Source organism: Dipteris shenzhenensis, chromosome 17 (assembly GCF_047967505.1).
Source record: "Dipteris shenzhenensis isolate YYH24624 ecotype China chromosome 17, Dip_SZ_1.0, whole genome shotgun sequence".
Classification (NCBI taxonomy): domain Eukaryota; kingdom Viridiplantae; phylum Streptophyta; class Polypodiopsida; order Gleicheniales; family Dipteridaceae; genus Dipteris; species Dipteris shenzhenensis.
The window spans coordinates 23,208,647-23,220,971 of NC_141612.1; the positions used below are offsets into that span (position 1 = coordinate 23,208,647).

Here is a 12,325-nt window from a genome sequence, read left to right on the forward strand (position 1 = left end):
TTCTGCTCCAAAGGAACTAAAATAGGCTTACAGCATGTCATCCCATATTTGGACAGCATGTCCAATCCATACTACCTCTGCAAGAGCCATATCCCACTTGTGAATCTAATCACCTCAATGTCCAAGAAGTAATGCAACTCTCCCAAATCCTTCATCTCAAACTTCTGCTTCAATAGCATTTTCACATGAAGGATATGTTCATCACTATCACCTGTGATGATCAAATCATCAACATAAATGACAAGCAGCATAATACCTTTCTTTTTTTTTTTCACATAAAGTGAGAAATCTGCCTTGGAAATCTGAAAGCCAATAGTGATAAGATACTATCCTATCTTGTCAGACCATGCTCTGGGTGCTTACTTCAAGCCATACAAGGCTTTCTTCAACCTGCAAACAAACTCAAGATGAATAGCATGGACATAACTTGGTGGCTGCTCCATATAGACGTCTTCTTGCAAATCACCATGCAAGAAGGCATTCTTTACATCCATCTTATGTAAAGACCATCCCTTTGATGCAGCCATAGCAATGACTGCTCTTACGGTTGCCATCCTTGCAATCGAACTGAATGTTTCTTCATAATCAATACCATATGTCTGTGCATACCCCTTGACAACTAATATTGCCTTGTATCTGTTCACAAAACCATCGGCATTGTGCTTCACCTTATAAACCCACTTGCAGCCAATTGCATTCTTGTCTTTAGGCAAAGGCACCAATTCCCATGTAGCATTTGCTTCCAAGGCATCCATGGCTTTCTCCCATTTTTCTTTTCCCATGGCTTGCTCAAAAGAAGTGGGTTCTGGTTCATGTATCACTTTGACTAGATAGGCATAGTGAATGGCTGTAAATCCATCATATTTCAACCTATCCACAGGATACCTAGCTCTAGTAGACTTGCCCAAAATAGGCTCAGTACCAGGTGTTCTCAAAACATCCCTTATCTTCCTTAGTCTAGGTGTAACAACAGAAGGAATACCCAACTCATCATCAAGGCCCTATTCTAAGCCATTGGATTCACCATCCACATAAGAGTGACCTGCATTCACATCAACCATGGGCTGATCTACTTTCTCTTTTCCTTTTCGTGATACTTGCATACCACTATCTGCATTGCTTTGAGGAGATCCTCTTGATCTCAATCTACCTATCCATGGCAAAGTATGTGAACCATTGCTAGAGGACATTACAGGTCCACTAATATTTTCTGATTGCTGTTGTGAATTCTGTGCAAGATTATCATTTTTTGCATCTACATCAATCACATTTGCTGGTATAACCAGCGGCTCATCTCATAAAAAACAACATCTCTGCTCACCGTAAACTTATGAGTAGAAGGGTTATAGCATCTATACACTTTTTGCTGCAGAGAATAACCAATAAAGATGCACTTCTCAGCTTTTGGATCCAACTTGGATCTCAACTCATCTGGCACATGTAGGCAATGCAACAAAAAACTTTCAAATGAGAAATATCTGGTTTCCTACCAGTATACCTCTCCTCTGGTGTCATGCCATGTATTGCTGCAGTGGGAGTCTTGTTCATTATGTAGACTAGTGTAGCAACTACTTCAGCCCAATAATGATCTGGCAGGTCTTTTTCGTTAAGCATGGCACGAGATACCTCTCCAATATGCCTGTTTTTCCTTTCTGCAAGTCCATTTTGTTATGGGGTATGGCTACATGAATATTGCTGCTTTATGCCATGCTCCTACAGGAAACTTGCAAACTCATTTGAGAGGTACTCTCCCCCTCCATTTGACCTTAGGCATTTTATTTGCAGGCCTGTTTCTTTTTCAACCATAGCTTTAAAAGCTTTGAAATGCCCAAACACTTCACTTTTCTTTTTCATAAAATACATCCAAACTTTTATGTTGTAGTCATCAATAAAAGTGACAAAATAATGACAGCCTCCAATAGATGCAGCTTTAGTAGTCCACACATCAGAGTGGATTAATTCGAATGGCCTCTTACTCTCTTGAACATGTATAGGAAATGGTTTCCTTGCCTATTTTCCAAATTGACAGGCTTCACATAGCTTATGCATTTCTACAACCTTGAACTTAGGCAATCCTGCAACAATATTTTGGGTCTGCATTAATTTAAGTCGATGTACATTAACATGACCAATGTGTTTATGCTAGATATCAATATCTGCAACTACAACGGTCCCATGTGCAAACATTGCTGCACTCAATTCAAGCATGTCCGCATCCAACATAAACATCCTGCCCTTCTTCTTCCCTTTTGCTATCAAGCGACCTTTATTTTTCATATCCTCAACAAAGCATCAATGAGGATTAAATCTGACAGTGAAGATAGTTTGAGCTCCTTAGAGGGTTTTGCAGATACTCATCTGGGCAACCTTGATCTACATGCTCAAGCTGTGCGAGACTTGGTCACGGATGATCCATAGCATGAGCATCCATCTCACAATGAAGATTCCAGTGCCACTTCAATTGATTAAGAAGTGGAGAACAATATTGATCTGTGTTGCAATGTAAAAACATTTCAATTTGATTTGAATTTCAGAAGGTTTACCAAGGATGACTATGTCTTCCTTCCATTTAACTTTATAACACTCACAATTGGTTGGGTGCATAGTGATCCAATAATATTTCCTATAAAGTTGGGGAATCCATTCTCCATGCTCATCCTTTATGTTCTTCACGAATAGGCTCCAAGCTACCTCAATATCTCTCATTTATCCGATAATCCATGTTCTAGCACCATATGATTAATGATAGCTCTCTCCCTCTCTAGGCCTCTCCCACAAACAAACACAATTAGTATATCCCCTTGAATTCACAATACTCTCTCTCTCTCTCTCTCTCTCTCTCTCTCTCTCTCTCTCTCTCTTTCTTTTTTCCTACCCTCTCACACACACAAACAAAAGTTATTTCAAAATACCTATCTTAGTTCTGTATATGATCTCTCTCTCTCTCTCTCTCTCTCTCTCTCTCTCTCTCCCCACCTCATCCCCCTAAAACAAACAAAAATAAGGCCCGAGGGGGGGGGGGATCACTAAGAAATATAGTAAGAAAGCACATGCAATCAATAGAAGGGGGTCTCTATGTTTATGCAATTACAAAAATATCCATACATAAGGGTTTTAAAAATTCAAAAACCAAAAAATTTCATACATAAGGGATACCTCTATCATCTAAAAAGTTACAAAAGGGGTGTATGTAGGTTATAAAAATCCACCCTGGGAAATAAGGGCATTTTGAAATGTAATCTCTCTCTCTCTCTCTCTCTCTCTCTCTCTCTCTCTCTCTCTCTCTCTCTCTCCTTTGTTATACACCCTCACACAAACAAACCAAAAATTATTTTGAAATACCTATTTTAGTTTAGAATTTAAAAAAAAAAATTTCAAAATAACTATCTTAGTTCAAGATATGATTTCTCTCCCTCCCTCTATAATTTCCCTTATTCCTTCACACAAACAAACAAAAAATTATTTGAAAATGTGTATTCTTAACTAGATATGATCTCTCTCTCTCTCTCTCTCTCTCTCTCTCTCTCTCTCTCTCTCACAAATGGTTCACAAACTGTTGTATCAAATGTACAACCAAGGACCATAGTACTTGTTATGTGCATGTGAATTTGGTATGTAGTTTCATTAAATAACGAACACCATACTTACATGTTGGTTTTAAGGAAATTAATGAGGTACAAAAACACATTGCTTTTTTAACAAATTCTCGTCCATAGATATTTTACTTGTCCTCCTTGCTATTGCTAGGCTTTATTGTACATATGTTCCCAATACCTTCCTAGTATCGTATCATATCTTATATCTTATATGTAGCTTGTCAACATTAATTGCCATATCCATGCTACTTGGGATGCTAGATTGTGCCACATGGTCAAATATTTATTTCTTTGTACATTGATTTTGCAAGTCTAGGCTCTTGCCAACATGCCCAACCCTTCACCTTCCACTTTATATGGCTATTTTTTCTATGTAAAGCTTTAACATTTCAATCGTCTTGCTACTAATCATTGTAATGATTCTTTAGTCATGTGAATAATTAGATCTTCTTATTCAATTACTTATTTAAGAAATCAAGGGATGGCGCCCAATCTTAGAAAGGGAAAATGAATGTGGGTGTGTGTGTGTTTTTGCGGGGGGGGGGAGGGGGGCATGGGAGTGGGGGAGGGGGAGGAGTTGTATTTGGACATGAACCTTATTTAGCTCTATGAGAACTATCTTATTGGATAGATCAAGGGATGGCAATGTACGCTCCATGTAGGGAAGGGAAAGAGCAATGTGTGTGTGTGGGGGGGGGGGCGAGAGGGGTATAATGTAAACAGTATGTGTGTTCACTAAGAGGGGAGCCTTAATATCACATTTCAATTTATCAACCTATGTCAATAAAACATTCAAACCTTAATATCACATTTCAATTCATCAACCTATGTCAATAAAACATTCGAACTCTCTAATATGAAAGTATTTTAATGTACATAGAAAAAAAAAGTGATAAAGTCCTTTGGTCTTTGATACTAGTTATCTTGACGTTAGGCATTAATGCCTTTGATATAACAGAGGATCATAAAGTTATTCTTTATTAATTATACCTTATAAAAAGCTATAAAGAATCTATTTATAAAGGTGCAACTTTGAATGTCTATGTTAGTCCCAACAACCTTCAAGATAAAGGATATTGGATGTTTATTTTGTAGGTATAAGGAAGGGATGTTAGTATCAAGTTCCCTTTGATGATGTGCCTTCACCGATAGCTGTGTTTAGTCTTGGGATAACACAATAACTTAAAATGTCAACCCATAATTGCATTTAAACTCTAAATGCCGGCATTTTTTATTTGTGCTGGAAAAAAAGAGACTTTATTAGAGGAGAAAAAAATAACAATAAAAGAAAGATGCAACAAAAGCTAGACTATGTGGAACCTCATAAGGCTTTACAAGGCACACGTAAATCAGTGAACCGTCGACTATAGTAGTCAAGCACCTCTAAATGTGTGCCTAATTTGATTTGTATATATGATTGAATACATGCTTCTTCATACTTCACCATAAATGGATTTGACGTTAAAGGATTTTTAGCATGAATGAAGTTATATGAAGAAGTCCAAACTAGTATACGGGAAGGCCACCTAGTAAATTAACCCTAAAGTGAGGGAAGGGGGCGGGGGAGGAGAATTTCAATGTTGTTTGGGTTTTGTTTAGGATCTATGGAGCCTCCTTGCTCTAGAACCAATTTTGTATGGTTGATGCTGAGAAGGGAATTCCCGTTGTTTATATCTGCTCGTGTGTCTTGTTTGCATATTGAAATAGATTCATAAGCATGAAAATGCGGAAAATGAGATCAAATGCACACTTGGTGGACACGATGGTGTGAAATGATTTCTTTTCGTTGAGGAACCTTAGTTCCACTCGTGTCGCACTCCTATATAATCTATGTTGATCCGTTTCTATGTACCTGTCGCAGCTTTTGGTAAAGAAATCACGGTAGATCTGGACGAGCGAAATAATAGTGTTGCTTTTCGATGTGCATACTTCTGCGGGTGGTGCGGTGGACGTGGCCAGGAAATGGGCAGTGGCCACGGCAGCGGCGACAAAAAATGGACAGGAACACGGGTTTCAGCAAGGCTGCACGGTACACAGTGCAATGGTGATGAGCCAGATGAGGACCCTGAGCTTTGAGTCCCTTGACGAGGGCGAGAAAAGTGATACCTCGAAGACGGGTGGAACCGTGGAACTTGGAAATGGAATCCGTCAAGCGTTCAGGATAGGCCCCACAGGCGGGTAAAGAACAAGAGCTTTGGTTGATGGCGAACGGGTCGTCGCCCAAAGCAGGAACAGGCGTAGTACTGCCAACAGGAATGGGTCTATTATACCGTGTCTTTCGAGCCGGAATAGCTGCTACTCAGTCCTCACCCTCAATCGTTAATCGTCAATCGAACGAAAGTTTGGAAGTTGGAACGAATCATGGAGGTTCCTGATTGATGGTTCATCGTGAATCGGACGAAAGCTTGGAACGGAAATGATGTTTCCTTGCAGCAGCAGCAGCTGAATTGATCGTGAAGGTTGACGATGCCAACAGCCAATCCTCAACAGGGAAATCCAACAGCGAGGATGAATAATCAATTATCCAACGTCCAATGTTATCGCAGCAGCAAAATGTGCAGAAGAAAAAGACCTTCAGTCGGATTCGGCCTGCCCGCAAATCCCTCGTTTTGAATGTGATCCCCCGCAAATACTCCGTTGACCCACGCCTCCTTGATAGGTCTACCTTGCCTCCACCACGCCCCCATTCAGGTATCTTCAGTGACTCGCACTGCTCACACAAACCGTCTTCTAGCGTATTCTTCCCTGCTGAGATTGAGAAATCCCCGCGCACAATAGGTTGCCTTTAATTTTAAGAAACAAATTGTAAGTGTCTCATTTCAAACTCAAGAAAAGTTAGCTGGCCTCCATTAACTCTTCCCACGAGAAGCTCCTGCTTTTGCTTCGAGTTTTGCTTTTTCGATGCCAGAGTTGGGCATATATGTTCTCCGTTTGGTGAGAATCAAATCCCATCTCCAAGTGGGCATTCCGGGTTGGACTTTGCTTCACCAATGAGAATTGATCAAAGCACCCAGATTGCAAGCATTTTGTAGGCATTTTCAATATTTGTCAGACATTTTCAGGCATTATCAACATGTGCATGGGTGCTAAGTATTTAAATGATTTCTGAAAAATTTAAAGATCTAATCTTAGTTAAGCTTTAGGATTGACCTCAATCTTAAGGGCTTTAAAAAAGTTTCTTTTCATTGCCTAAAAGGGTATTTACCTGACAAGAAGCTCTTAAGCATTTGCAAGGCTATATCCCCTCCCTCTTTTCCATTTGAAGACTGAAAGAGGGCCCAAGAATAGAGAAATATAGCCAGCATAAGACAGCCATTGCCCAAGGGAAATCGAATGGCTATTCCGGTGCTTGTGTGACCATGCTCTACAACTATCTACAACTTTATAAAGTTGTAGTGCATGGTCACACAAGCACCGAAATAGCCCATTTGATTTCCCTCGAGCAATGGCGATCTTATGCTAGCTATATTTCTCTATTCTTGGGCCGTCTTTCGCCCTTCAAATGGAATTGTGTAAACATGCTCTTAAACTAGAGTTGCATAATGGGCTTGGTAGAATTATGATGATGCTAAAAGTTGGGGTTGGTTGTTCCCTCATGCCCCTTGTTTGATTAAAAATCGAATTTTGCAAGCTCGAAAGGGTGGTCGAAGGGCTTCATAGAACTCTGATGCTTAGGACACCTCCTCAAGTGAGTGCTAGTAACACTCACTAGTGTGTGGTACTATTAGAGCATATTTTTGTAGCATGGGAATGTCATAACTGTAATGGGTCTTAACCTAACCAACCTATTAATACATGCGGCAAGTTTATATTTAAAAAAAAAACTTTGAGTGCAAGTAGATTGTGTTAGTGAAGTGAATTTTGTAGAGAAGCTTTCTAACGGATGTTGCATTACAAAGGATGTTGTCATCTCTTATGAGGCCTTGAGCCTATGAGGATGGTTGGGCGCTAGAGAGTGCAGATATGCAGAGGTTTTTGACTATACTAATGCCCAAGTTTCTTTTGAAAAAAAATCACCCACCCATGTCCTATCGAGGGGGCCCTGCCTTGGACTTATGTTGCATAGAAAAAGGTTTGAACGTGGGCCATCGCATTGATAGGCAACCGCTCTACCACCCTGTTGCCATGGCGTTTGCCTCAAAGCCCAAGTGGAAGAAGTCAACTTGCCCAAATTTGAGGGGCATTTAGTACGCACTAGGCACCACTTACTCCCACCTTTTGCAAGTTCCGGCCTCGACCTCCTTCTTTTACTTTCCCCATGAGAGGCTCTTGACCCCCTTCTTTAACCTTCATGAATCGAGGCTACGGCCTACTACCCTAGAGCCTCAAAGGGGCTGTGGTGGTCATACCTACTTGTTGAACATAAAACTTGAAAGTCACGTGGCAAAAACAAAACGAACTATGCTCACCTTTCAAAGAAATGAAGTAAAAAACGATGAGGTAAAAATGGTTTGAAAAGAGGCATTGAACAGTCGTCAAAACAGCGCGTTTTTTGTGAAGCCGCGTTCTCCTTTTTGTTTGGGCTAAATATAAATTTTGGGAGGGTATTAAAAGCCAAACATATTTTGACAAAGTTCACGTATTATTTTGCTCATATTATCTCCGTCGTTGTTGAGCTCTGTGTCTCATTCTCCGCCTCCAACGTAGATCTCTAGCTTCATCTTCATCTTCGTCTTCATCTTCATCTTCATCTTCGTCTTCGTGTTGATCATCATGCCTGAAGAACAGTCCTTGTTTGGTCATAACGGCGATCATTCCACAGACGATAATGGCATCGCTTGCCTCCTCTCCCCCGACGGCCTCTTCGCCAGCTACAACATCTTCGGTAACCTCTTCGTCCTCACCTCCAAATATCAACCTCCCCTTCGTCCCATCAGTCGCGGCGCTTATGGCATCGTCTGGTGAGCCTTTTCCTCCCTCCCTCCTCCCTCCTGCGTTTTTGGCCTGCTCCTCCAGTTTTTTTGTCGCCCTCTCAACGCGTTTTCTCTGCCGCCTTGCCTTCTCTTTGCTTCATTTCCGGAATTGCTTCCACCAGGCGACAGCCGCTTTGTGGCTGCTTGCAGTCACTGTCCCATGCTGTGCGCCCCCTGTTTTTGGAGTGCTAACCAAGTTGAGTCGTTCCTGTTTTCTTTTGGGCCAGTTCTGCTTTGGATAGCGAGACCCAAGAAGAAGTTGCGGTGAAGAAAATAGCGTCCGTCTTCGAGAACAAAATCGATGCTAAAAGAACTCTACGAGAGATCAAAGTTCTCCGGCACCTCGATCACGAAAATGTAAGCCCATATTCTCTTTGATGTTAAGTTGGAAGCGTGGGAGCCCGTCCTTGGCAGAACCTGGACAAAGTTTTTTAGCAAACCCTTTCGAACACACAGTCGATTAACGGCCAATTCATGTTCTGTGCACAGATTATCGCCCTCAGAGATATCATTCCTCCTCCTAAAAGAGAAGATTTCAACGATGTCTACATAGTCACAGAGCTCATGGACACAGATCTTTACCAAATTATCCGCTCCAATCAAACTTTGACCGAGGAACATTGCCAGGTTTGGACTTGTTCTCGCGCTTAGCTCCTAGTTTACAGAGAGCTCAAGGTCCCAGATGATTTTTCTTTCTTCTCTAACACTCAACTATGAAAATTTGAACTTGCAGTATTTCCTCTATCAGATCTTGCGAGCCCTCAAGTACATTCATTCCGCGAATGTTCTTCATAGGGATCTGAAACCCAGCAACCTGCTTTTGAATGCAAACTGTGACTTGAAGATCTGCGATTTTGGGCTCGCTCGAACGACCTCCGAAACTGATTTCATGACAGAATACGTTGTCACTAGATGGTATCGCGCACCAGAACTGCTGCTTAACTCCTCAGACTATACGGCAGCCATTGACATGTGGTCTGTGGGTTGCATATACATGGAGCTCTTGAATCGGGAGCCATTGTTTCCTGGAAAAGATTATGTGCATCAGCTGCGATCCATTACTGAGGTAAGACTGTGAAGTCGATCTAAGGAGACAGCTATTTAGCGCGCTTCTGCGGTAAGGAATCACCGGACACAGCGATATCTAACCCCTGTGGGTATCTGTGCGACAGTTGATCGGTTTGCCGAACGATTCCGAACTAGGTTTCGTAAAGAGCGAGAACGCGAGAATGTATCTACAGCAGCTTCCACGTTCCCCGAAGCAGCCGCTAGGGGAGAAATTTCCACGAATCTCGTCTATGGCTCTCGATTTGATCGAGAAGATGCTAGCCTTCGATCCAAACAAGCGGATAACAGGTAAAAGCGTGAGAAAACTCTTCTTGCTTCATGTTGTTCATGATGAAACTTGCTTACAGAAGCGGCATAATTCCTGCCCTTTAGTGCTCTGACGATTCGTGCTTTGCAGCTGAGGAAGCTCTGGAACATCCATATCTGGCAAATCTCCACGATATGTCTGACGAGCCTACTTGCCCGAGGCCGTTCGTTGTGGATTTCGAGGACCTCTCACTGTCGGAGGAAGACATCAAGGATCTCATCTACGAGGAGGCTTTGCAATTTTATCCACATCTTCGTTCGTGATCATCCGCAGAAAAAATATACTGTTTCGTATTGTCTCTAGTTCGAGGCAAGCAGCCCCGCAAATTCTGTTCTGTAACTCTTGGAACTACAGCAAGGAACAAAAGAAACTTGCCATGGAGAAGATCAGCAAAAGCATCGTCCTTTCTTCCAGTTCGTTTAATCTTATGCGCTCTGCTAGTGTAGCGCTGATGTATAGTATTAAGCAGAAGTCCACACTTACGAACAAGAAATTTCATGTAGCTTACTTTGGGGTTACGCCCTACAAACGCTTTCAACGGGTACATTCTCATGTGCTTTTTGTTCATCGTGGTGTTACTCAAAGTGTGTGAATTACTTCAAAAAATGTGCACGAGGCAAACATCTTCTTTTTGCTGAGAGCATGCCGGCCGCCGACCTATTGTAGGCTAATTCTCTTCAACTTTTAGGCAAAAATTACCAATTCCATATGCAAACAATTAAATGTTGACTTTATTCAAATTTTGAACTAATTCATTGATTGTTCAACGAGGAACATTTATTGCTATCTACTTTTTTAAGGAAATTATTAGCAAGAGTCTACATTTTTGCTCTTTCGAAAGGGCCTTGTGTCTTGGCGATTTCATTTTAGATACAATCAATGCTTTGGGTTAGACATTTTGATAGACTTGTGGTGCAATTATTCTCCGCACATATAGCCTTGACGCTAGTTTAGATGCCTTTGAGCAAAGGTTCAATGGTTTTTAGGGAATTTGTGAATGATTGCCTCATTGAAAATGGTAGGAAATGATGTATTCGAAAACATATGCATGGGTGGATAAACATGATGGGAGTGATTATCTTTTGTGATCCTAAACGATGCGTCACATATTGGTTGCAAGGTGTGTTTAGAGTTCATAAACTTGATGGGATTGATTATCCTTTTTGATCTTATACGATGCATCACATATTGGTTGCAAAGTGTGTTTAGAGTTTGGTTAGTGGAGCAAAAATTCTGCGAGCTTCACCTCTCCTACCACCATCGCCACCACCCCACCACCCCACTAGTTTAGGAGGTGGAGTCCTAGTTTAGAATCATCTAGATCTCTTACATTGGGAGGATCCGTGATAGCTACAATTGTAGCTATTTCTCATACATGACCTACATAAGATTAGAATACATATTAGGGAGAAATGGGGTTTTAAAGGGCCTTGTAAGGATTGGAGTAGGCCTGATTACCAAAACCCAATGAATCCTAAATACGCTTCAAAATAAAAAAATGGGCAGTAAACTTGCCAAAATTTTATTAAGAGAAAGATTTAAAAAACTATCCAAAAGATGTCATGAAGTCCTCAACCGGTATTCTTGTATAACAGGCATCCTCTTAAAACCTACTTTGTTCTTATGAGACCAAACCTGCTTAATAACTAAGCCCTTCTCCAACTGCCATAAAGTATATAAAGCATCATTCATACCATTCTTGTCTCCGAGCAGTGCCACCTTCCAACTGAGGTTAAAGTAAACTTGAATAGATCTAAATCTTAAAATCACTCTCCAAATGTGATGTACTAGTATACACTCCCACAGCAAATGGTGAGGTGTTTCCCTATGTCTATTGCAGAGTGGACATAAGGGGGAAGCCTTCGGGTTCCACTTGAAGAAGGCCAATCACTTCGGATCCTGTCCAACAAAGTTCCAACTACTTCACACTCAAAATTAGACAATGCATAGGTCCTTTTAATACTACATAGGTCTAGTCATTTGTGCCCCCCTAGATCCCATACCTCTCGCAGCTTTCTCACATACACAATGGGGGAATACACACAAAGGTGGAGGCTAAAAATAGTTTTCCTCTTCTTAGTTGTGAAAGCCAAAAGAACTCTAGTACAAAGAAATAGAAGAGCCCTATATGTGGGTCTCAAACCAAACTCAGCTAACTAAGGTGGCATACTAACTGAGCCACGAACTAGAGTACATAAGGATAGCTGTCATCCAGCTATTATTCATGGGCAGTGTACCAACCGCATCTGCAGCTAACAACAAGTCGGTGACATAAATGCACAACGGTCACCCTGGCATATCACGAGTGGAGATCGATATCTCAACACTCCCCCTCGAGCACACCAAGCAGGTCTCTGAACTTGCACAGCTTCTCTGCGCCCAATGCCTTCGTGAATATGTTAGCTACCTGATCCTCTGTGCTGACATAAACTAGATCAATA

The 12,325-nt window shown here is 41.3% G+C and overlaps 1 protein-coding gene across 1 annotated transcript; it reads left to right on the forward strand.

Moving 5' to 3' along the window:
- The first annotated feature begins 8,173 nt into the window (after nucleotides 1–8,173).
- On the forward strand, nucleotides 8,174–10,499 carry LOC147891871 (mitogen-activated protein kinase 1-like). Its single transcript, XM_087389010.1, has 6 exons — nucleotides 8,174–8,497; nucleotides 8,737–8,866; nucleotides 8,999–9,136; nucleotides 9,243–9,575; nucleotides 9,682–9,865; nucleotides 9,975–10,499. The coding sequence occupies exons 1-6, from the start codon at nucleotides 8,310–8,312 to the stop codon at nucleotides 10,145–10,147; spliced, it is 1,146 nt and encodes a 381-aa protein (XP_087245136.1). The 5' UTR covers nucleotides 8,174–8,309; the 3' UTR covers nucleotides 10,148–10,499.
- Nucleotides 10,500–12,325: the final 1,826 nt, after the last annotated feature.